This window comes from Helianthus annuus, chromosome 15 (assembly GCF_002127325.2).
Source record: "Helianthus annuus cultivar XRQ/B chromosome 15, HanXRQr2.0-SUNRISE, whole genome shotgun sequence".
Classification (NCBI taxonomy): domain Eukaryota; kingdom Viridiplantae; phylum Streptophyta; class Magnoliopsida; order Asterales; family Asteraceae; genus Helianthus; species Helianthus annuus.
Window position 1 is genome coordinate 26,254,886 of NC_035447.2, and position 22,641 is coordinate 26,277,526.

The following is a 22,641-nucleotide window of genomic DNA, read 5'->3' on the forward strand; positions in this document are numbered from 1 at the left end:
TAAACACTCACTGGTGGTGGGTGTTTATGTTTTTTTTTTTTTTGTAGTGGGTTTTTTTAAAAGCTTTTATACTCTTCTTACAATTAGTTACAATTAGGAGGCTTTCTATTTGATCCTAATCTACTTTAGTTTGATAAATATATTTCTTTAGTATGATAAATAATAAAATTTTTTTCAAATTTTTGACTATTCCCGCTTTTAATATTGTTCCCTCCAACTATTGAACTCCCTCATTAGAAACGGTAGATTCACATATCTCATTCCAAAACTTCCCCAAGACTCTTCCTCTCCCCTTGAACCCTAACGCACGCGGCAAAACTCATGACGGCAAACCTCACGGCGGCAACCCTTACTTCTCACCTAAGCGGCGGCAACCCTCTTCTCACCTAAGCGGCGGCTACAATTGAGCCTTCTCATCTCCTCTCAAATCCTAATACCAGCTCTGATGGTGACGATGGCGAAATCGCCACAAGCAAACGACGGCTATAGCAGTGGAAAACCACCACAGGTAAACCTTTTCCTGAAATTGTTGAACCCTAAATCGACTCTTCATTCGCTATTGTTACAGATCCAGGAACCTAAAGCCAAAATCTCCCTTCACAAGAAACTAAGACGACATCGACCTTTGGTTTAGCGAACACAAGGCATTGGATTTATGGTTCTGGTAAGTGGTTTTTATTATGTTAACTTCTAGGGTTTATGTTTATGTGTGTTTGGTTTTATTTGTATGTAAATTGTACATTTTATGTGTATTTAAATTGTATTGTCAATGAACAGCTCCAAATTGAGCCCCAAAGATGGATGCAACACAGGGTTGGTGTTTTTATACTGCGATTAAGTAACAACATTAATCTTGTTTATGAATTGTGATTTCGGGGCTTTGTTGACATGAATTTGTTTATTAAAATTGCTTTGTTCAATCATGCACATCACATGTTTGATAAAATGTCTAACTGAGATTCCATGTAGTCATGTATAGTTTTTTTATTGCTTATGTTTGTTACTTTGTCATGAAACCAATCAATTTGTTGGAGTGACCAAACATATGGAAACAGAAGACTGACCCTATGCAGCCTATTGGTCTCGGTTTTGGTTCTAACTTGTGTATCCTTTCTTAACTTGTAGGTCACAATTAGGGGTGCAAACGAGCCGAGTCGAGCCCGAGCTCGACCAGGCTCGTGGTCGAGCTCGTTTAACATACGAAAGCTCGAGCTCGGCTCGAAGGTAATTTTTCAAGCTCGAGCTCGGCTCGGGCTCGACTTGTTTAGTATTTATTAATTAATTTATATTAATTATAATTATTATTATACATATAATTAAGTTATTTTTTATATTTATATAAATGGTAATTATTATTATATAAATATATGTTTAATATATTAATAAAAATATATAAACAGAAAACTCGTTTAGGCTCGCGAGCCGGCGCGAGCTCGATAAGCGAAGCTCGGGCTTGGGCTCGTTTACTAAATGAGCTTGTTTTTTAGGCTCGGGCTCGAGCTTGAGCTCCTTTAAGCTCGGCTCGTTCGAGCTTTTTTTTCGAGCCGACCTCGAGTAGCTCGCGAGTAGCTCGGCTCGTTTGCACCCCTAGTCACAATAGAATGGTTTAAGAGCTATAAAAAAACAAGTTGCGACCAAAGACTTCAGCCTTAAAGTTAACTATGGTGGTATGATTCACAAGGCGTTTGATGGCCCAGAATGAAATCGTGGAAAACGTCACAAGGTTGGCCCGAATTCTACCCTGTAATAGTTATCTTATCTCTAACGGATTCTGTGACACATATTTGTTGTGATTATTACATAGACTGATTTAGTTATTGCCGCTTAAGTATTCAGATTGATTTATATTATGCTAGAGTTTATGGTTTGTAAGTTTGTTGTTTCTTCGCAGTTATGCATATTTGTTTAAAATTTAGGATAGAAATAGAAAGAGAGGAGTTGAAGTTATCAGTCTGTTTTGCTTTGAGTGCTTGTAATGTACATTTATGTGACATGCATTCGTTGTGATTATTACATGGACTGATTTAGTTATGGGCTTACGGCTGCTTAAGTATTCAGATTGATTCGTACTATGTTAAGACTTGTAAACTGTAAGTTTGCTGTTTCTTAACATTTATGTGTATTTGTTATAAAATTTTGCATGTAGCCTCCGAAGGCCTCTGACAGAGCACAAGTTGAGTCTAAAGAAGTTAGGCTTCTTGATTCAGGGCTAATCCCACTTGATGGTCAGGATGTTCAAATTGTAAGTTCACACGCTTCAACGGTTGCTCTCTTTTAGTTTACGTGTAAAGAAGAAAGACAACATCTGGTCAAATTGACAAAGTTAGGATGGTCTGAATAGTTTTGAGAAGTCAGTTATTTTGCCAGCAATTGATCATTTTAACCATACAAGTTTCACCACTTGTAATATAGGCTCTCAAGCTGAGTAATGATCTTCATCTCAATGAAATAGACTATGTGAGACTGCTTGTTTCTACTAATCAAGAGGTAGACTTTCACTTACAATCTATTCATTCAGTGTTGTTTGAATTATATTCTCATATCTGATTGGTACAACTGCATCAAATCTATTTAGTGGGGATTACAAGGACTGGGTCCATTGGATATTTTATGCTTTACATCAGGGCTTTGGTATACAGAGAGACGAGACTTAATAACAGCACTTTATACACTGTTACGGGTATCTTTCCATCTTTCATCATCCACCAGTTAATTTCTTTATCTTTTCTTTGACATGTTATCGTTTGCATATTGTAGGCAATTGTGCTTGATCTCCGGGCTTCGCCAAAGGCTAATATCTCTTATAAAGGTATTGTTTTTGTCATCTTTTGTTGCTTTTATATTTCCGTGAATCTTGCCTCTAGGTTATCTGTGGGTCAAAATGTCGGTTATTACTTTTAGGAACTCAATCGAGAAGAACCAGCTGGTTTGGGTGGGCCCAACTCCGAGCGCTATATTCTTGACTCAAGAGGCGCTCTTGTGGAAAGACGGGCTGTTGTTTGTAGGGAAATACTCATTCTTAGTCACTGTCTTGTTCTATCACTACTGGTTGTACGTGCAAGTAAGCTATTTAATAATAGTTTCTATTTCTTTTTGTTTGAATTGTTAAGTAAACACATGAGATTATATAGTGTCATAGTGATGACAGTGCCCTTGGTATTATTATGTTGTATTTTAACCAAAAAATATTTTTTATTTTGCTTCCAGGCCCAAAAGATGTAAAAGATATTTTAACAACTTTGAAAGATAGTGTAGAGGACATCAGTGGCGTCCCAACATTGTAAAGAACCAGGTATATTTTTAACTTTTCTTTATATCTTTTTCCTTTTTTTCTTTCATAGTAACTGAGTAAACTTTTATGTATAGCAGATCAAATTTAGCCTTCTTGTCTCTCTTATAATTATAATATCTTTGATATCAGATGCTCTTAGTGCATCACCAGACGAAATGTCTATCTTGTCACGTGATGCTTCATTCAGGCGTGATTTCCATGAAACTGTAAGTGCAAAACCTTTTTGTAATCTGTTATTAATATTTTTAAAGCCTTAATTCGGAACTGTTAGCACTATTTTTTTCAACTATTTTTTAACAGGTGATGGCTATTGGAAACGATCAGATAATTGAGGGGTGTATGCATTGTGTTAGACTTGCATGGGCCGTGCATTTGATGATTTTACAAGATGTAACTGATGCAAGTGAGATAAATAACGATGTGAGAAATATAAATTCATGCCTCGAAGTTGTTTTCTCAAATAACGTTTTCCAGTTTCTGATTGATAAAGCTCTTCGAACGCCAGCCTACCAGGTTCATTTTTTGTTAAATGTTGTTTTTTTTTTCTGGAACTTTAAGAAGAGAAGTTAAATATTGAAATAAGCCATAAGATGCCATTTTCATATCAGAGGTTTGACCAGTTTTGCGATTTCTGTCCAAATGCTTGTTTTTCCGCATTTGGATCCAAAAGATTTGAAATCTTGCCATTTCATCCATCTCGTTAACTCCATATATTTTTCTCTATTTAGTCAGGGGTATTTTCGGCTTTTTTTTTGTTAACTTAAAGGCCAATTCGGTCTTTTTCACTTAAGGACTCTTTTGTACACTATGGTAAATACTTGTACATAAAGTGAAAAATACTGAATTGCCCTTTTAAGTAAACAAAAAAGACGAAAATGCCCCTGACTTAACGGAGAAAAATGGAAGAAGTTAACGAGCCGGATAAATGGCAAGATTTTAAACCTTTTGGACCTAGATGTGGAAAAACAAACCTTTGGCTGAAAGTTGCAAAACTGGCCAAGCCTCAAGGACAAAAATGGCATTTTACTCTTTATTTATCAGTGTAACTTCATGTGGGTATACTTCACAGAATGATGATGAAGATATGATCTACCTTTGCTCCATATTACGCTCCTCAAGCTGAAGTATGTGCTAACTACACTTTTCATCTTATTATTTATTTTCTTCCTTTAAAATGAGAATTGTGTTTATAGTGTCCTTATTCTATTATATTCATTTGTTATATTTGTGCTTATTTCATTTCATAAAATTGAGTCAAGTATTTCCTTATACAAATATTTGAGGAGTTTGATCCTGTACCTATTGCAAGTGCTTCCCTTGCTTAGGTTCATGTTGCTCGAACTCATCAGGGTCAAAAAGTTGCTGTGAAGGTTTCAAATTGTTTCTATCATTCCATCTTAGTTTACATTGGCGCTCAGTGGGGTGTAGTTCTCGCGGTTCTTACAACTCGCGGTGGTTTTCATTCTAGCAGCCCCCCATATATATATATCCCAGGTGCAACATATGCACATGACAGATACTACAGATGCAGATTATGCGACAGTGGAATTGATTGTCAACACGACAGTCTACCTAAGGTTAGAGAATAATCTTTGACTTAGATCCATTTACTTCCTAAATTGTTATGATATCCTGCTTTGTTTTTCATTTTTTCTTGTTTATATATCTTAGTGGCTTCAAATGATCTTTTTATTTTTTTTTCTTTTTGCTGATTTTGATTGTACAGAATGAAAATGGGCTGCAAATGAGCGATAAGTCAAATATTGAGAGTGTACTTGGAATAAGCTCTGTTCGTTTGCATGGGTGGGGGCGTGATCCGGTTAGTTCTAGTAGCACAATGGGTGCTACTAAAAATCAAAGTGTCTTGCTTACGAAGATTTGGTGGATGCTTACGATGAGCTGGTGGAAGAACTTGGAACCATGAAAGGTAAATGCGCAATTATGGAACAAGCATTGATTGAGAATAATATCATGCCTCGTCCATCAAGCATACTAGAACAATCTCAATGTGATACATTAGAGGATGTTGAAAACATTGATGAGTGAAGGCGATTTAGTAGATTCTATAACTCGTTACTAACATATAAACACTTTTAGTTGTGTTTGTTTTAGTATTTAAATTTCTATAACTAGTACTTTTATTTGGTTGTTTGTAAGATTGATGTTTATTAGTTTAATTAAGAATCTTAATTTGTTCACATATGTTTCCATATTGCTTTGGTATTTGTTTGTACATATTGAATATATTTATCTACATATAGTGTGGTTAATGTCTACACTTTAAAATATATTTACCAACACATCAATGATTTTTTTCAACATAAATTAAGATCAATACCTACACATCTTCAACATTTACCTACACATAATATTACTTTTACCTACACATAGGATTACTTTTACCTACACATATATTCATGCCACGTCAATTGCCATGTTGGATGCCACATCAACTGCTATGTTGGATGACACGTCATCTGCCACGTCAGATGTCTTCTAAACAAATTGTTGTACTTTTAACCACACATATAAATGGCATTTAGTCACACATATATGTGTAGGTATAGCTTGCTATATGCCTACATATAATTTATGTGTGGGTAATGACCTATATCCACAGTCATGAGCCTACACATCATTACACTTATTTTATGTGTAGGTAAAGACAACGATCAACACATTATATGCTTTTTCCCACATATGCTTTGTGTTGGTAAAGAACCAAATTTCTTGTAGTGTCCTTCCGCCGATTTGACAAACATAATTTGGGCGACAATTCCGACTCCTTCCGCCTACCACTTGTTAAATCTAGGTATGAGATCAGAGATGAACACAAACGAGATTCACAAATTACTTCCCTTAATTTAATTTTTTGTGAACAAATAAAATTGACAAGACTCACACACTCTAAATACTAATACCAATTTAATACTACACTATTATTCATACTCATACTTATTTTTATACAATTGGAAACTAATAAATCTAATACTAAGATAATTTAAATTTAATAAATCTAATACTACGATAATTCAAAAAATAATTAAACACGTTTAATTATTATTTTACTGGTTTAGTTCTTGGAATTTAGATCTATATCAAACCACCCCTTTAAGATCAACCGAACCTTTCTAGTTGATGCTGTAATTTTATACGTCATCAAAAATGGATGCATGTTGAATTATTTCATCCATTTGTGTGGTGTTTCATTTGAACATAGTAACATAGAGTTCAGTTTCGTACATATGATCCATGGTTGAAAATGCCACACCCCAAATTTGGGTGAGTGACTTTATTGGAATTACACAATAAACCCTTGCCCAAAAGCAATACACAACTGAAATAATACAAGTAATACAAAACCAAATAAACAAAGCATCTAAAGGAAACATAATTTAATGTTCATAAAGCATCTTACTAGATTTCTTCTATCAAAACATCAATTCCGATATAATGCCACTAGTCACGCATGATCCTTACCCTTGTAAATTGAGGCGACACACCTCCCCGAAATATACGCTTAAACAAATGAGCTTACACTGATAATTCTAAGTTACTGTATATCTCAAAGAATACATTTAAACCCTTTTTTTTCAAGACGCATCCACTTACAAATCATCTAAACACATAAACCACTATATCACCTTAGCAACCCTAATACGAATTCGATATATATCACATATCACCTTGGTACGCTAATCATGTCTAAACAATAACCCGAAGGCCAACAAATGGTAAACACATACAAGTAAAAGAGTAATAGGCATGTGATAACTAACAAAATCACAATTTACTTGCGTACAAAACTCATACAAGTAATAAATCACTATTGCGTGCTATTACAAAATATTAATAGTGAACTCATGAAAAGACAATCTACCTGTGACAATAACAATTCACACTATGCTATCGTTTGTCTCGTAACTCTTGGATTAAGACCGTGGGGTATGGTGGGGCGAGGGTTGGACTTGGGTTGGGGCATTAGTTGACACGTGACTTGGGTGGCAGACATGGGCTAAACCCACATTCAACACGGTATGGTGGGGCGGGGGTTTCGGGTGTGGGTTTGATGGGCTTCACTGGGCTGACCCGTTGGGCTGGGCTATTTGAGTATTATTTAAAACAACAAATTTAATTTTTTTAATATTCTTAAATAAAGAAAATTATAAAAAGAAAAATTCCTAACTTTTATATTTGTTTTTTATCTCTTCTCTCAACGCCAAGGCTAGTTGTAACTCGTCACCCTGTAGGTGATCAATGGGCTGGGATAGAAATTTCAAATCATCCCGTTTTTGTTTCTGGGCATCTCTAGCTTCTTTGCTCCTTCGTATTTCGGCCCTTTCTTGTTGGAATACGTTGAATATATCCAACTTGCATGAAATGTCATCCAACTGCTCGCTGTATATTCCCCTATGCGAGCCAGAACTCCAAGCTGAAGGCGATGCCGTACCAGATCTTGGTTTTTGAGCACGCCTTCTTGAGGCATTTCTTCCATACTCAGGCCGGTTTGGGCTTGGCGAATCATCCGGTCCCCAAACTCTTGATATCGTGCATCAGATTGGGCTTGGGACGAGGCCCTTGAACTTTTGGAAGACGAGTTAGTTTCGCTACCAATGGGGATAGTCGCCCACTTTGGATGGAACTTACAAATCTCCCAACAATGCATGAAACGGAAGTCGGTCCCCACATTTGATTTGAATGTGACCACTGCATTTGTCAAAATGTCGGCTTCGGTTTCACCACTTTTAGGGTTTTGCTTTGCTTTATTTAAAAAATCACTAAATTTTGTAAGTTGGGTGCTTATCTCGCTCCACTTTGAGGATAAGTTATCGTTTTCACGATAAGCCTCCCTTCCCATTTCTTCATGGAATACTCTACTAACCGATTCCCACAGGGCGGTTCGATGTTGCGAATTTCCTATTTTAATAAAAAAATTTAATATATTACAAAGTTATATAAAAAATAACCTTTAATAAAAATAAAGGTTAAGAATACCTAAAGTTGAATGTTGAGATTGTTGACACCAAGCCCTCGCCAATGCAACTTCTTCAGCAACGACCCATTTTTGTTGTTTTCGTTTGGCGGTTTCAACTACTTTATCCGCCTCGGTTTTTTTCTTATGACTTCTCTTTTTTATGGGTTTCGATGCGGAAGGATCATCATTGGGTGGTTGAGTTTCGGGAACGGTTTCGTTTTGTGAAAGGTCGATGGAGGTTGGTGAAAGGTCGATGGGCGATTGTGTAAACGGGGTAGGTATCGAATCATCGGTGTGTGGGAAGTTAGTAAACACACGATTCCTGATATACGATGCATAACTCGCTTCAATGGGCATAGAAGAGTGTATGAAAAATGGACGAGCCATTGGACGAGTGGGTGGTGGGCTAGGATTAGTTTCTTAGAATGTATACGGGTTGTTCGGGTCAAAAGGACAGTTGTGAGGATGCATTTTTTCATTTTGTAGAAGGAGAATTGAAGATATATAGATGTGGTTGAATGTGGTAAAAAAAGAAAGAAAAATGTGAGTTTTATAGTGAAAAATTAATTTTTTTTAATATAGTCGTTGGCCAACGGCTATTTTGTTTTGGTCATACACAACCCGCCATGTCAGCTCGCTTCCCCCGCCCCACGCCCGACTTGAAACCCAAGCTCCAAAAGCCACGCCCCAACCCAAACCCCATACCCCATGACTAAATCCTTGTTCCCACAACCATTTACCTAGATTGCAACTCTCCACGTGCCAGTTATCTAACTTTACTTTCCAATCGTTTAATTAATTCAATAAAAATAATTACAAAATTTATAGAGTTTATTTATTTTATCAAACCACAAAACGGGTACCATGTCTTGTCATAATCTCTCGAACTTTAACTTTACTTTCCAATCGTTTAATTAATTCCATAAAAATAATCACCAAATTTATAGAGTTTTTTTTTTTTTTTTTTTTTTTTTGTTAAACCACAAAACAGGTACCATGTTTTGTCACAATCTCTCTAACTTTTAACTTTCCAATCGTTTAATTAATTCCATAAAAATAATCACCAAATTTATAGAGTTTTTTTATTTTTTAATTTTATTACAATAGGGTAACAAGGGCTCGATTGTTAGACGAGGAAATATGTTTCTTAATGCATAAGGTTGTGCAGTATCTGGGTCAGAATCCTAACACACCTGAACCCAACACTTTCAATCAGCAGGGAAACGCCACTCAAGGTCGGTATCGACTCATAATGGTAACGCTCAGTCAACAAGGAAAGTATATACCACTATAATTTAGTATTAGTTAATAAGATAGTTTAAGGGGTTTAAATTACAAGTCCTTTGGTGAGTTGTCACTTCTCTTAAGATAGTCACTTTTCATAGAAACCAAGTCCGTTACACTTTGGTACTAGCGTCGCGTAAAGACAAAAGCTTACCCAACCCGAAGTCCCTACCAAAACCTTTATCCTCCGGTCAAAGCATCAGCATGTTTTAATTCTACATAGACATAGAAAACATGAACGACCCCACTCAATGGCGTCGCAAGATTATTGTTAGATTTTAAGGGTTAAGCCGAAATACTAATGACCCAAGTCAATGGCGACACCATTATTTTACTCACTTTAAACAAACTATTAATTAATCAAAGTCATTAACACAAACACATCATGTTCCCCACGATCTTCCTTATTTAACTCTCCATCAAAGGGGTAAGTTTCCGCCAAAGACGCTCAAGAATCTAGTCAAGAACGGCCATGAAACTAGTTTTTACAAAACTTGAAAATATTATAGTAATCCTCAAAAGCTTGATTACACTAATGAGTTTTGAGTTTATCTTAATGATTACAATGATTAGAGATAGTGGGTAGAAGATAAATGTGTTGTGAAGAAGAGGAGAGAAGAATGAGCACTTCAAAACGGTGTAAGTGGGCCTCTATTTATAGGTTGGTTGGGCTCGAGATACGGGGCGTACTTGGATGGCACAGGCCATCCCTGGCCAAGTGACCTGCTACAACCGATTTCCGAGGTTCGGGGTGTATTGTGGTCTACTTTGAAGGTCCCCAGATTTTCCAAATTATTCAGAAATAAACTTTTATCATCTAGTGCTGAGACATAGGGCATGCCTTCAGGGCACGGGGGTGTTTGACTTTTCTTGTCTATGCTTTGCTTGGTGGTCTTTCTGGAAGTTTCCGGATCATAGGCATGGGGCGTATCTGGCGAGGGATGGACATGCCTGGACAACTTATTCCATCTTTTTTAGTTTTTCGTTTGGGTTTGCTTGCTTTTTTTCATCTTGAGTTTGTTATATCCTGAAAATTAAATTTAACTTGAAATAGGCCTATTTTGAATATTTGTTTAACAAAACATATTAAAAAGTGGGTGTGAAGGATCGTGAGTGTATTGTGTTCAACTTTGCACTTTAAGTGTGTTAAGGAAATTAACATGTTCGTGAACTATTCACGAACGCATACCAAATATAAGTTTATGTTCGTGTTTGTTCGTTTAGGAAATTTAGTTATTTGCGAATATTTCGTGAATACTGGTCTCAAACGCAAACGAATAAAAACAAACGTCAACAAACATTTAACTTGAAAATAAGAAATAAAAACATTCTTAACCTTAAACACTGGACTTAAGTAGTATTTTTTTTTGAACGACAAATTTTGATCACTGACGGACAACTAGAGTATCATCGTGTCACCAGCGGAACTACCCGATCATATCTATCTCCACTAGGCAATAATGCCTACACACCAATTCAGGAGAAAACCCAATAAATATGGAAAAAAAACCCCTTGTGGAAATCAAAAACATGACCTAATGGTCATAAGCCTTATCTCATCCACAAATGCCACTAGGCTATAATGCCATGGGCATTAGACTTAAGTAAAGTAGTTAAATACAACCATCAAATGATAAATCAAAACAGAAGACATCTACTATATAACCAACAAAGGATAAATCAAGTTTAACTAACTTAGAAATAATTATCTAGAATTACTTGAACATAATTTTTCATAGTTTAACTAACTTAGAGTTAATTATCCTATAAGCCATATTGAGTGTCCAAATTTTAGCTAACTTAAAAAAATAAGGGGTTCTAGTTTTCAATATGTTTAGATAAAAGGTTTACTATTTAATATTTTTTTAATATAATCAAATGAACATGAACGAACATAACCGAACATATTACCGAACGTTCACGAACGCAGTCGAACGAACGAGACCTTTGTTCGTGTTCGTTCGCTAATCTAACCGAACGGTTCATGGTCTGTTTGCTAAATGTTCGGTTCGTTTACATCCCTAGTTTCCCTAGATGTACAAGATATATAGCATTTATTATTAGTGTCACAAGCATGTGATTAAGATAGATCAGAAAAATAGTCTTCCTCATTAATTAAACAAGGATTGATGTTCACCTTCTTTATTCGACCATTAATGAAACTTATTAATCCATCAACCATGATTGATCCTCCAGTTTGTATTTATAAAAGTGAGATAAGAATCAAGTATAGAAAGCACCTGTGATTCTTAGAAACAACCAACCAAACCTTGCCTAAAAAACATGGTAAAACCTCATGTTCTACTCATACCCGCTACTGGGCAAGGCCATGTTATTCCTGCAACTGAACTTGGTCGACAATTAGTCCAACATGGTGCGAAAGTTACAGTCATAATCACAGACGCCATTCACAAGGCTATAATGACGAATCAATTAGAGAAAGATGATTGTGACGGTCTAATGCAGATGGTTTCCATCCCAGATGGGCTAGAACCATGGGAAGATAGAAATGACTTAGGTAAGTTATTGGGGTCTATTCGGAAGTCTATGCCTAGCAAGTTGGAACAACTTATAGAGACGATTAACAAACAAGACGACAACAAAGTCACATGTCTTATTGCTGATTTTTGGATGGCATGGGCTCTACAAGTCGCAAACAAGATGGGAGTTGGAAGAGCAATCTTTTGTCCTGCATCAGCTGCTACACTAGCCACCATGATGAGCATTCCAAAGTTGATTAATGATGGATTCATGAACAACAATGGTTAGATTTGTAATGTTATATAATTATTTATTTAATTAGACATAATTGTACTAGAAATTTCGTGTAAAGTTTATTGAACATTTTACTCAGGCATACCAGCTCGAAACGGTGAGATGATTCGGTTGACAGAAACTATGCCGCCTATAAAACCTGAAAACCTCGCGTGGGCCACTTTTCGTGACTCAAACAGCATAGAAGTTAATTTCCAGAATCATGTAAAATTTGTTGAATCAGCGACATCAGCAGAATGGTTTGTATGCAACTCAGCTGTTGAGTTAGAGCCTGCAGCATTTAGCCTGTTCCCGGAGTGGTTGCCCATAGGCCCCCTTTTGGCAAGCAACCGGCTTGCTAATCAAGCTGGCCATTTTTGGCATGAAGATTCCACCTGCTTACCATGGCTCGATCATCAAGCAGCGTGTTCGGTCATTTATGTTGCATTTGGAAGTATCACTACTATCAACCAAACTCAGTTTGAAGAACTGGCTCTTGGTCTTGAACTTACTAACAGGCCGTTCTTGTGGGTTGTGCGGCCCGGTCTGACAAAGGAGGCTGAAACTGCTTTCCCTGATGGTTATATGGACCGCGTGGGGTCTCGTGGAAGAATTGTGAGCTGGGCACCTCAACAGAAGGTCTTGGCTCATCCTTCTTTGGCTTGTTTCATGACTCACTGTGGTTGGAATTCTATTTTAGAGGGTGTAACAAATGGACTCCCTTTTTTGTGTTGGCCATACTTTGGTGATCAATTTTACAACGAGACATACATTTGTGACATCTGGAAAACCGGGCTTCGGTTGGAGGAAGATAAAACTGGTATTATCACACGAGAAGGAATAAAAAGTAAAGTAGAGCAACTGTTCCGGGACAAAACATTCAAATCTAAGGCTGTTGATATGAAGGAAAAGGTTGCAAGTAGTGTAGCAAAAGGTGGATGCTCACACAGTAATCTTACCAAATTTGTTGACTGGATACATGGAAAAGATGCAGATACCAACGATCATCATGACACTATGTGAACAAGGATTTCTAAAATGATGTTAGGTAAGTCATTAATTTCATCTAAAATAAGGCATGCCAATAGTTGGAAATGATAAAGGACATATAAGCTTCCTTTCATTCGACTGTATATGTTGTGTTGCCATTATCTAAAGTTTTCTATATTTATTGATGGGTCATTGAATTCCTTGTTATAAACTTTTCTATATTCATAAGTTAGTAAAGAAATATGTTTGTATGTATTTCTTTATAAACTTAACAAGGGACATGTATCATAAGTTAGTAAAACATGTCTTTATGCCTTTATGGGATGGCAATGTATATGACTTTTTTTTTTTTTTTGACAAGCTAACTCAGACACCTTCAAGAACTATGTGTAAATCCGTCTTGACAAGCTAACTCAGACACCTTCCATTCAATTGCGTAAATCCGTCTTGACAAGCTTCAATTTAGAAAAAAACATCTTTTAACGGTTGTGTTGCAACTGGTAAAACCAAAGCTAGCTTCACTACCCGACAAACCAAAGTACAAGAACTATGTGTTCCGGTTTCCACCATAAGACGAGCAAGATCACTTATTTAATTATAATATTGTTTTGGGTCTTAGGCTAACTTTATCAATTATATTTAGGTTCTCCTTTCAATTCTATTATTGTTAATTCGGGCTTATTTTATCATTTGGGCTTAATTATTCTACAAGTTTTCAGGTTGTAAATGTTTAGCCTATAAAAAACTGGGATTTTAGTAATATCAAGTATCCTAGTTTTTTGTTAGGGGTATCCTCGTATATTTTTAGGGGTATCGTTTATATAAAACTGAAAAAAAAAACTACAAATACCATGTTGTCATATCTTATGCTACGGCTCCTAACACTGTGGTTCCGCCCATGCTCCATATCTTGATACCTCTGAACTATGAGCCACATGGTGCATATGATTTACTAGCTTATATCCCGTGTAACACACGGGTTAAAAAATTAGATTTAAAACATATTAATAAATATGATGTATGCTTTTTTAAAAATCAAAATAACATGTAACCAAGTAATTTAAAATAACAATGTTTTGACACTTGTCAGTTCCATTTTCCATTTTATTTTATGAACACAAATTTCAATTTAGTAAGTTGTTCAGGAAATATAAGTAGACATCCGTTTTTAAAAATGTTCTTATGAAATATTTGTTTTGAAGCATTTCATAAGCAGCTTGGTTCAACATACGTACACACCTTCATAATCAACCAACACGTATAACTTCATATTAACATGCGTACACACCTTCATATTCAACCCAGAACAAATATAACTTTGATTTCACAGTGTGACAGGGTATAGAGTCTTTTTTTTTTTTTTTTTTTTTTTTTTTTTTTTGCCAAGTTGCATAAAAGTCGACCAACACGGGCTTCTCAGCCTTTTCAAGTAAATCATTCAGGTATGAAATTGTTTGCTTCTTTGCTACAACCTGATTCATCAACACTCAACATCATTATGTGCGCACTGCACAACAGAGATGTTACAGTTTACATTTGACTAATTTGGTCTCTTGGGAATAAAATTAATTCACTAAGTGCCCAAAAGTTAACCAAAATTAGTTGCTATTAGTTGATACACGTGTAAATTAGAAAGTTTAAATAGCAAGTTGCTATTAGGTATATAACTATATATAACACGAAATACGATTTATCGAACAATTGAAAAGCATACAAGCGGAGAATCAGCCGCGATATCTCCGACATCGGTTTAGATAGATCTGGAACATCGATCATCCACTCCGAAAGCATGAGCATCGGAGCCTTTGAGCCGCGCCGCATGACAGATCGTCCACTCCGAAAGCATCATCGTTACAGCAAGTCACATAGCCTAAAGTAAAAAAGTATTTCTCAACATTGAGGTTGGTTTTCAAACATGTTGCAGAAAGTAAATGATGCCATTTTATTTCATGGGCTGAAAGTATACAATATTATAACCATCCTTTTTTGATAATCTAATTCATCTGTTCAAACACTTAATCGAATTCGACAACAAACACGAAGCAAAAATCTATTGAAATCGTAATTATTCGCAACGTTCATAAATGTAATAAGCTGAATGAGATGAATAAACTAACTGTTTAGAAGACCACGAGTACATTGCCGCCATTCGTTTTCCTCGAAGAGAATTTAAACAATCTATTACATCTAACAATTTCAACAAATTTTCACAAAAATCATTCACAAAAAATTGTATACAGTTAGTCAGTTAGGTTATCATTATGGTAGAAAAGAATTGAAAAGTTTGTTGATACATATTATGTGGACGCGACTCGGTTCGGTTCGACTCGGTTAGGTTCGGCTCAAGCCCGATGTCACGACATTCCTTCGTCGTGCGCCCCAGAGTTCGACACGCGAAGCACGAAGAGCCGTGAGCCGTTTCCCGCTGACACATGATCATGACATCATTATGATGATGTCATGTGAAGACTTTTGCATCTAATCATTCCATGTTCACGTGAATTTGCTTTGAGAAACAAATTAAGTGCTTGCTGTTTATACTCCAATGAAGGATCTGCATGAATTTGTATGACGAAGACTCCATGTTAACATTCATGACGAAACTCCTCCTGTTTGACGAAACCCCAGCCTGCTGTGACGAAACTTCTGCTCAAGTTATGCATGACGAAAGTCCAAGTTATGCATGACGAAACTCTCCTTGTTTCGTCACTGTTGGGTTTCGCCATGATGTTTCGTCGGGTCCACATGTTTCGTCGACTGTTTCCTCTATATAAGCAGAACTGAAGACAGAATACACAACACAAGAGTCAGAACACAGAACCGAGAACTGAGAGAGAGTTTAGTGTGTGTGAGCTTTATGTAACATAATCTTGTAACAAAACTTTCTGGTTCTGAATATATTTGAGCTGTTTAAACGTTGAATATTTGTGTTCGTGTTCTATATCTCGGTTTGCTTTCCCGGTTGGATTCCGCATAACCGGGTATGTTCGTATACAAGGATTTAGGCGACTAGATCCTCCGCTAGTTGGACCTACAAGTGGTATCAGAGCCTTGGCTCTCATCGTTGTTAAAACCGAGTCTTGGTGTCGAGTTTTGAAAGTTTGAATATTGACAGTTCTATGGTTAAATCTTTGAAAATATTGTTATTTTGCTGTTAGTTCTTATAAAAACCATGTTAAACTTCATGTACACATGTTAAAATTTGGTGTTTAGTGAAGTTTCAAGCAAAATCGTGTTTCGGAAATTTCTCCGGTCACCGGAATCATCATATATTTCACCAGAGTTCTTGGTGTTCTTCATATGTTCATCAGTTTCTTCATATTTTCTGGGTTTTTGAGTTAAGATTTGCTTTGTTGATTTGAATGAATTATTGTTAGTAATTAAAATATTATTAGTGTGTCATTGGTAAGAAAAGTCATCATGTTCTTCTGTTGAAAAGTATTGTGTCAAGTATGGGTGAAATTTGAAATTGTTCACCAACTTTGTGTGTGTCAGGTGATAAGGTTTGGATTTTGAAAAGGGTGCTACTTTCTACACCCCCCTATTTACTTTTTTCACCCCCCTCCTCTCACATACTTACAGGTGGGGCCTGCGTGGGACCGACAGTTTTCCTCTCACAAGGGGGGGTGTAATCAGGAAGGAGGGGGGGTGTGTATAGAATGGGCCTTTTGAAAATATCTTTCCTTCACGCATTAGTCAACGAAACTCCATTTTTCCTCAAATTTTGTTTTTGACGAAACTCTTGTTTTTCCTCAAAATTGGTTTTGACGAAACTCATATTTTCATCATAATTGTTCTAGACGAAACTTCCTAGAGTTTCGTCACTTTGTCATTTAGAAAAATTCTTGTTTCGTCAGTTAAGTGTTTCGCCAAAGACATTGAGTTTCGTCGGTCACTTGTCAATTTTTTTAAACAGAAGGTTTCAAAAAGTGTTTTAACTGTTTGCTTCAATTGATTTAATCAGGTATTCATTATTATTCATTCAAAATGAATCCAGGCTGGTGGGGTATTCTATCCAATACAGAGAGCAAATATAGAAGCACAGGTTTATCGCCATCATGGGCCGAATCTCCCGCACCTGCATCTAATACAAAGAGCAAGTATAGAAGCACGGGTTTGTCGCCATCATGGGCCGAATCTCCCGCACCCGCATCTGCGCAAGCGAATCCAATTTCGACAGGTCAATGGGCGTTTGTTTCAAATCAAACTCAAAGTATTCAAAGTATACTTTTAAGTGAAAGCGAAACTAGAAGCCTTAACCATCCACCGAAGCTAATGCACATGAATGAATATCCTGGATGGGAAGAAAGATTCCATACGTATGTCCTTGGGCAAAACACGGAATTGTGGTTATGTTTTACTACAGATTTCGATCAAGCTCTTGAGGTTGTCGTTCAATTGTCGCCACATCTGCAGATCTTACGGCAGACGAGAAAAAGGCATATGATTTAGAAAAGAAAGCATTTTCTATTCTAACTCAAGTGTTGAGCAAGGATATATATCATCAGTTTGTCAGCTTCAAGACGACAAAGCGATTATGGGATGCATTAAAGACGAGAGGTCTAGGAAATGAAGCGTCACGCCAATTGCGACATGATTTACTCAAGAAGGAGTTTGATGGGTTCACATGTATGGAAAAAGAATCGTTGGCAGATTTGACAAGTCGATATTATCACTTGCTGACTGAATTAAGTAATTATATGGTAGCAACAACTCCAGCAGAGGTTGTCACAAAGTTTGCCGATGCACTGCCACCTCAATGGAATGGTTTTTTGGAAATCCTGAAATACAATGGCACATTGGCTACGACAAACATCAATGACTTCGTTCAGCTCTTGGAGAACAAAGATCAGGAAGAAACCCTAAAGGCGAAAAGGGTTCCAGTGCGACAAAATCCTGATATGTATTATGGAGCTCCTAGCACTTCTGCAAGACCTGCTCCACATGCTCCAATTCAAACGGCATTTGTCACAAGCACAGATTTGTATGGAAATCCGATACAAGTTCCCGTTAAGCCAGCTTCAACCACAGACTTGTATGGAAATCCACTACAACCAGTTCCCCAGCAGCAAACCCAAAGGTCTCCTGTAGCAACTGATTTGTACGGAAATCCACTACTAGTTCCACAACAAGCTTGTTATGGAAGCACCTCATTTGTTGGAACGTCATCTAATCCGAATACAGTTCGGCTCGACACTTCAAGCTTCTCGAAAGTATGTGTTGAAGTAGCTAAAGAACATATGGAGCTGCTGAACACTTTGGTGAGCGCGTATTGTGGATTAATAGCAGGCCAGATTGGAAACATCAATCTGACACAAGAAGATTATCAGCAGATTGATAAGGAGGAAATGGATTTGATGGACATCAAAAGGGTTTTTTCTAGTGCGGTCAGGCGAGCTAAAGACTTCATGGAAAGGACTGGTAGAACCAGCTTGGAAAGCAAGAAAGATACCAAGTACGAGTTCGACAAACAATCAGTCAGGTGCTTTAATTGTGGTGAAAGAGGTCATTTCAAGAGAGAATGTACAAAGCCAGCTCAGCATGGGAACCAGAATCCTTTCAGGAATCAAGGCAATCAGCAGAATTAGAATCAAAACAGGAATAACGAGCGTACGTTGATGCCTATGAACAATCAAAATCAAGCAGGAGCATCAAATGCCAACTAGGCTCTTGTAGTACAAGTCAATGAAGGTTGTGACTGGTCGATTCAGTTGGGAAGTGACGTTCAGGATGGAACAGCTTGTTTTGCTGAGGTTGTCAAGGATCTGAAACACACCAGTGGTGGAGAATCTTCCGCCAGTGGTGGTGAATCTTCTGAAGATGAAGACTGTTCTAGTTATAGTAGAAGCTCAGATAAAGAATCCTCAACTTCAGGTGATGATCATTTGGATGACACGTCAAGTGTGTCAGTCGATGCAGATGTTTGATGAGCTATTGGGAGAAGCTGCAGAAGAAAATCATAGAAGATCTATATTGATGGATCAAGCTGCTTATTCTTCTTCTTCTCTTCATTCAACCTTTATGGCTAGTGTGGGCAGTTCATCAAGCCAAGTACGTGTCGATAAACCAACTTCTGATAATTGTGATAAATGTGTTAGTTTAGGTGATAAATTGTCGGACTTGCAAAGCAAATATGATGATTTGCAAAGCAAGTATGACGTGACATATATCCACAATCAAAAGTTGATAGTGGATCTTTCGAAATGCAAAGAGGCTAACATGTTTTATGAAAACCATGAAAAGGAGTTTAAAACAATGATTGACAAATTGAGAGAAGATAAAACCGAGCCAACTAAAACGGTTTCAAGAAAACAAACTGACATAAAGTGTTATATCAATCGTCTTGAGGTCATGCAAAAAGAGTTAGCCTGTGTTAAGTGTGAAATTGAGGCGATCCAGCTTAAGCTAAACAGTTATTTAAACTCTAGCTATGTGTTGGATCACATCATCGATGTTCAGAAAGAGAAAAAGGATGTCACGTGCATTGGATACAAGAAATGTCCACCACCTGTTAGACAAAATTATGATGCAATGCCTGATGAGGAGAATAGAACTTATTTTGAGCAATCTGTTCCTTTAGACATTGAAGAATTTGCAACCGGACTTGGATGCAAAACGAAAGTATCATCAGATTCGGATGTGTCAGCAAATACAAATGTATCATCTGCTGAACAAAATCAGGATCCTCCAGTCATTGTTGAGGATGATGATTCTTTAGATGATGAATCCGATGATACTGACTCAGCACAGTCTGATGCGGTAATCAAAGAAGAGGACATACCTCTTAAGAATCATATTCTATGTGATCCTCCCGCAAAACCTGCTAAGACTGTTCTGGTTGAGTCCACGTCTACGCAAGAGTCTGAGAGTTGTGAAAGCGTGAATTTGCTTTACACGTTGATTGGATCTGATAAAATATATTCAGAAAAGGATTTCCCAATCAAGAATGTCAATCAATCCTTGATTGATAAAGTTTTTAAAGATTCTACCAGTAAGTTTTTGGGAAAGTCGAGCCCAGGAGTTGTAGTAACTCAGTCTGCTCCTATCTCAAAATCCGAAGTTAGAAAGAAATATGGGAATCAAAAATTGCAACCACAAAACAATCAACAAAAGCAAAGTCACGCTCACCAAAGAAATGGAAAAGGCAAACAGAGCCAAAACAAGAAAAAGGTTCGGAAGGTAAACTTCGTGAAATCCCGAGGGACGGATAAAATTGAATCTTTTGAAAACAAATCCTACACAGATTTTGTTATGCAAAAGAAAATTTTGAAAAGAAACAGTCAAAACAACTACACACAACACATAAACTGTTGTGATGTAGGACCAAGTACCTCAAGATCACGAAGTTCATCATCAAGCTTTTACAATTATGATACTCCGAGGTTTGTTGAGCGGAGATCATGTTTCGAATGCGGTGAGTATGGGCACATTGTCAGAAATTGTCCATATCTCACGAAAGGAAAGGCAAAAGTTGATGCCTCCCATGGTAACAGTTACCATAAAAGATCTGTTTCACCAAGACAGGACCCTCATCTTGTTAAACAACGAGAAAAGAAACAGAAAAAGCAACAAAGAAAAGAAGTTGAAAAGGCTTTAAAACCAGAGGTTGTCCAAACGCAGTCTGTTAAATTAGATGTTAAAAATGAAAAACAAAAACAGATTTGGAAACCAAAATCGGAAATTGTTTCAAGGGGAGCTACATCAATTCCGAATCATCGGGAAATGGATGTCACCGTTCTCAATGATGACGGACGACCCAAGTCTGTGAAGGCTTGGGTCCCCCTCTCTGACTAATCTCTGAATGAGTGTGCAGGATGTTCCAGGAGGAACTATTGATAGTCTTAGGATTGTTGATAGTGGAGCGTCCATGCACAAGATCGGCGACATAAGGCTCCGAAATATTGTTACATCTTGGAGAATATTATGCCATTGATGGAGAGAAAGGAAAAAAGAAAAGAAGACAACAATTCCGATGAAGGAATGATGGTGAAAGAATGTGGTTGAATGAAGTTGAAAAATTCGACAAGATGAAAAATGTGCCAAAATTTGGTTGGTATGGTTTTTGATCGGGTCAACAAGAAAGATTCCATTGAAATGTACGCGCTGTAGCACGTCTGAAGATTTTCGAAGATTCTTGGATTTTTCTTCCACAAGAAGGTCAAAGTCCACAAGATGAACGTGCAGTGTACTTTTCTCCATGGTGTGATTGAAGAAAATGTGTTTGTTGAACAAACCAACCGGGTGTGCGGATGCCTTGGCGTGGATTGAACAACCGCACACTAATTCTGAAGGAGAAAGACAAAGACCTTCGCTGGTGCAATGTGGAAGACCAGCCGGACCCAGAGGTTTATGATCTTGTTGCTGTGAAGAGATTTCTTGGATAATCGAAGTAGCTGCAAAATCGACTTTGAAGTCCACACAGGGTGGATATCCAATTTGGGAGAGCACTCAGATTCCTGGCAATGCACGGAGCAGTTGCAGGATACATGAATTTCTAATCTCTCCTATACTTGTCGATATTTAAGCTGCTGTAACACCTCGAAAATTTGCGTCCTATAATGTATTGACACGTGTCATGAGTTTACACGTGGTAATAAATGCTAAATAAGGACTAAAGTTGACAAACATTGAAAGTACGTGAATCCGAGGGTTCAAAATGTCAACGAGGGATAAATATACTGTATAGTAACCCTAAATGATGCTCGTACCTTCAAACGAATAAATCATGGATCGTACGGAACGAAAAGTGGAAGAAAGTGAGAGAGAGAGATTACAAACTACAGGGGTTAAATGTGTCTACATGTTTAAGTTATACCTCTGAGTGACCCTTTAACAAACCCGAGGCTTTGTAATGGTAATTTACGCTCACTAGAATATACGATATAAATTTCGCAAGGTTCCGTTTTAAAACGAGAAAGTTATGATCAAATTCGTATGTGAGGGGTTAAAAGCGTCAACTTTGAAAGTTAGGACTTTTCGGGTAGTAATAAATTAACCGAGGACTTAACGGCGTGGGTAAAAGTCGCGAGGCCCTTATACGTAAATAAAAGAGGCCCAAAACGCAAAGTTACCCCTTCGAATCGCCAAAGGCCAACAGTAATAATTGAAAAGATTTGAAAAATCTTACTTTTAGGTCTCAGGCGGGCCACGTAAAGGTAGCAAAGGACTTTACGCGGGCCGCGCTGATAGTAAAGATATGGGCTCTGACATTTGGATTCAAGCGGGCCGCGTAAAGGTTGCACGATCCTTGACGCGGGCCGCGTCAGCCTCCCATATGCAGAAAAGTCGGACAGAAGCACTGTTTGGTGTTTTAACCGACATATGAGCCATTATTAAAAGCATGGGC

The 22,641-nt window shown here is 37.3% G+C and overlaps 1 protein-coding gene and 3 long non-coding RNA genes across 10 annotated transcripts; 3 read left to right on the forward strand and 1 right to left on the reverse strand.

The window, feature by feature from the left end:
* The first annotated feature begins 224 nt into the window (after positions 1–224).
* Positions 225–1,179, forward strand: LOC110937465. The gene is made up of 3 exons (XR_002590801.2): positions 225–508; positions 569–664; positions 1,126–1,179. It is a non-coding gene; the product is annotated as an uncharacterized LOC110937465 (long non-coding RNA).
* Positions 1,180–1,477: 298 nt separating this feature from the next.
* Positions 1,478–5,469, forward strand: LOC110937464. 7 transcript variants are annotated; one of them, XR_004880576.1, is made up of 8 exons: positions 1,482–1,723; positions 2,147–2,242; positions 3,208–3,292; positions 3,422–3,498; positions 3,593–3,805; positions 4,362–4,416; positions 4,602–4,869; positions 5,019–5,469. It is a non-coding gene; the product is annotated as an uncharacterized LOC110937464 (long non-coding RNA). The 7 variants fall into 7 exon arrangements; XR_004880578.1 differs by having other exon boundaries at positions 1,483–1,723; positions 4,618–4,869; XR_004880580.1 differs by having other exon boundaries at positions 1,483–1,723; positions 4,642–4,869.
* Positions 5,470–11,805: 6,336 nt separating this feature from the next.
* Positions 11,806–13,545, forward strand: LOC110937463 (UDP-glycosyltransferase 83A1). Its single transcript, XM_022179889.2, has 2 exons — positions 11,806–12,315; positions 12,406–13,545. The coding sequence occupies exons 1-2, from the start codon at positions 11,835–11,837 to the stop codon at positions 13,326–13,328; spliced, it is 1,404 nt and encodes a 467-aa protein (XP_022035581.1). The 5' UTR covers positions 11,806–11,834; the 3' UTR covers positions 13,329–13,545.
* A 1,378-nt stretch (positions 13,546–14,923) lies between these two features.
* Positions 14,924–15,549, reverse strand: LOC110935135. The gene is made up of 2 exons (XR_002588893.2): positions 15,413–15,549; positions 14,924–15,165 (listed from the first exon to the last, which is right to left on the reverse strand). It is a non-coding gene; the product is annotated as an uncharacterized LOC110935135 (long non-coding RNA).
* Between the last annotated feature and the right edge of the window lie 7,092 nt (positions 15,550–22,641).

Excerpts from the sequence above, each read along its gene's own strand:
- LOC110937463 (XM_022179889.2), top strand. The coding sequence starts at position 11,835 with ATGGTAAAACCTCATGTTCTACTCATACCCGCTACTGGGCAAGGCCAT. Across the intron at positions 12,316-12,405 it reads TGGATTCATGAACAACAATG|GCATACCAGCTCGAAACGGT; the intron begins GTTAGATTTGTA and ends CATTTTACTCAG.